At 36.0% G+C, this 2132-nt stretch overlaps 1 protein-coding gene across 1 annotated transcript in view; it reads left to right on the plus strand.

Moving 5' to 3' along the window:
* Nucleotides 1–831, plus strand: part of LOC119422536 (probable G-protein coupled receptor 179) — a 1374-nt gene extending 543 nt beyond the window's left edge. Inside the window, exon 1 of the mRNA XM_037689913.1 lies at nt 1–831. This exon is cut by the window's left edge and continues 543 nt beyond it. Within this exon, the coding sequence (XP_037545841.1) occupies nt 1–831 (831 nt within the window).
* Nucleotides 832–2132: the final 1301 nt, after the last annotated feature.

The following is a 2132-nucleotide window of genomic DNA, read 5'->3' on the forward strand; positions in this document are numbered from 1 at the left end:
GTTTGTCCATGGGAAACGGAAGAACCAAGACTCCTCAAAAAGAAAAATAGTGCTTTGACAGATGTTTGTCCATGGGAGACTGAAGAACCAAGAATACTCAAAAAGAAAGACAGTGCTTTGACAGATGTTTGTCCACAGGAGACTGAAGAACCAAGAATACTCAAAAAGAAAGACAGTGCTTTGACAGATGTTTGTCCACGGGAGACTGAAGAACCAAGAATACTCAAAAAGAAAGACAGTGCTTTGACAGATGTTACAAAAAAACAAGACATCATCAAAGCAGATGTTTGCCCATGGGAGACTGAAGAACTTAAGGTCTTGAAAAAACAAGACAGCACAAAGGCAGATGTTTGTCCATGGGAGACAGAGGAACCAAAAATGCTGAAAAAGCAAGACAGTAGTCGGGCAGATGTTTGTCCATGGGAAACCGTAGACACTAAAGATGCAAAAGAACAAGATGACACTAGAGAAAATACCGGTTCTCTTGATGGCAACGAACCAGGAGATGACAGAAAAAATTACATCAATGGAGCCGAAAAGGTTTTCGCTGCAAACAACCAAAATGAAGGCACAGATATCCAGAGTCCACTTGGAGTAAATGAGACTCTGGGAGATGTAAGCACGGAGCAGACAGAGGAGGCTAAATCAAGCTTAGCTTTGGGTCGTCGTGATGCTTTGTGTCCATGGGAGATCATACGGAGCGCATCAGGCTCATTTGCAGACAATGCCTCAGATGTTTTCACATGGGATCCTGAAAACATTCCAGAGGAAGATGAGGAAGGTGATGCAGAATGTGCTGCTGAGGCTCTTGTATTCCCACCTGACTTGTGATCCAAAGCTGGCCAGTTCACTTTCACCCTCACGTGGAATGGCAAGGGGAATGCAAATGCAAACTCTGTACAATTTTTCTGCTGTTTGCTGGTGACGATAAAAGGATACTGTTTTTAAGAAATGTGCTGATCTAAAACACATCATACTGTTTTAAAGAAATGAACTTAACATGAAACATGTGCTAATCTAAAAAACAGCATCTCTATGGCTTGCACACACACAAACACACACAAACTTAGTATAGAAAATAACTTTTAAAAGATAAACCTAATAAAAATGGTTTTGTTTCAAGTTTGCCAGTCAAGTTAGGCCATGGCTCCGACTATTAAACCCTCGTAAGGACTTGATGAGATGGACTAATAGGTTTTGCAAATACATCTGCTGTTTTTTTACTTAAATACCACAAGCAAACTTGTAAATTCCTTCTTGATCCTGCTTAAAAATTAGACATGTTGAAGGATGGAAGAACTTACTTAAAAATGTTTTTGTTTCACCTGCTTCTACACCCTTTATAAAGGACAAATTTATTGCCGTTGCATGTTTTTAGATGAGAAGTCATTTCGCTTTATGCCAATATTGAGGTAATAAAAATTCTACTCTTAAATCTGCAGTTCGTAAAAATTTTGTTAAAGAGTTGTAAACATTAAACTCCATTTTATTTTTTTCCAAACATCTTTAGAATGAAGTGTCATTATGGATGTCAAGTTATTTTAAAATGTATTTTTATGTATTTTTCTTTAGATGGCGCTTCCCCTCCTGAAAAACTCAATGTTCAAAATGTATTTCTCAACCTGAATGCTTTATTCAGGCATCGTGCTAGATCTTGACTAAATGCTCAGATACTTGACTCAGTCCAAATGGAAAAAGTAATGCCTTTCCATTTTAAGAAATATCTGTATTAAAGGGTTTTATACAAATTAAAGTCCTTTGTTTTATTGAAAAAGTATTACTAATAGCACTGCAGTAATTTGGTTTTATCATTTTGTGTACTGAAATTGTGAAATGCTTCTTTATGAATCCATAACATTCCTCATAAAATTACATTGTTTTCAGGGAAGTCTAAACACAGAACAGTTACATATGTCATATTTTATTTAGAAGTCTACTTTTACGCAGTGGGAATGACACTTGTGTTAAAATCTGACATTCAGTGGTGCTTAAAAGTTTAACTCTTTATAATTTTATACATTTCTGCATCAATATGACCTAAAACATCATCTAATTTTCACACAAGTCTTAAAAGTAGATAAAGAGAACTCAGTTCAACAAATGAGACAAAAATATTATACTTGGTCATTTAT

The sequence above is a fragment of the Nematolebias whitei genome, chromosome 16 (genome assembly GCF_014905685.2).
Source record: "Nematolebias whitei isolate Nwh7 chromosome 16, NemWhi1, whole genome shotgun sequence".
NCBI classification, from domain to species: Eukaryota; Metazoa; Chordata; class Actinopteri; order Cyprinodontiformes; family Rivulidae; genus Nematolebias; species Nematolebias whitei.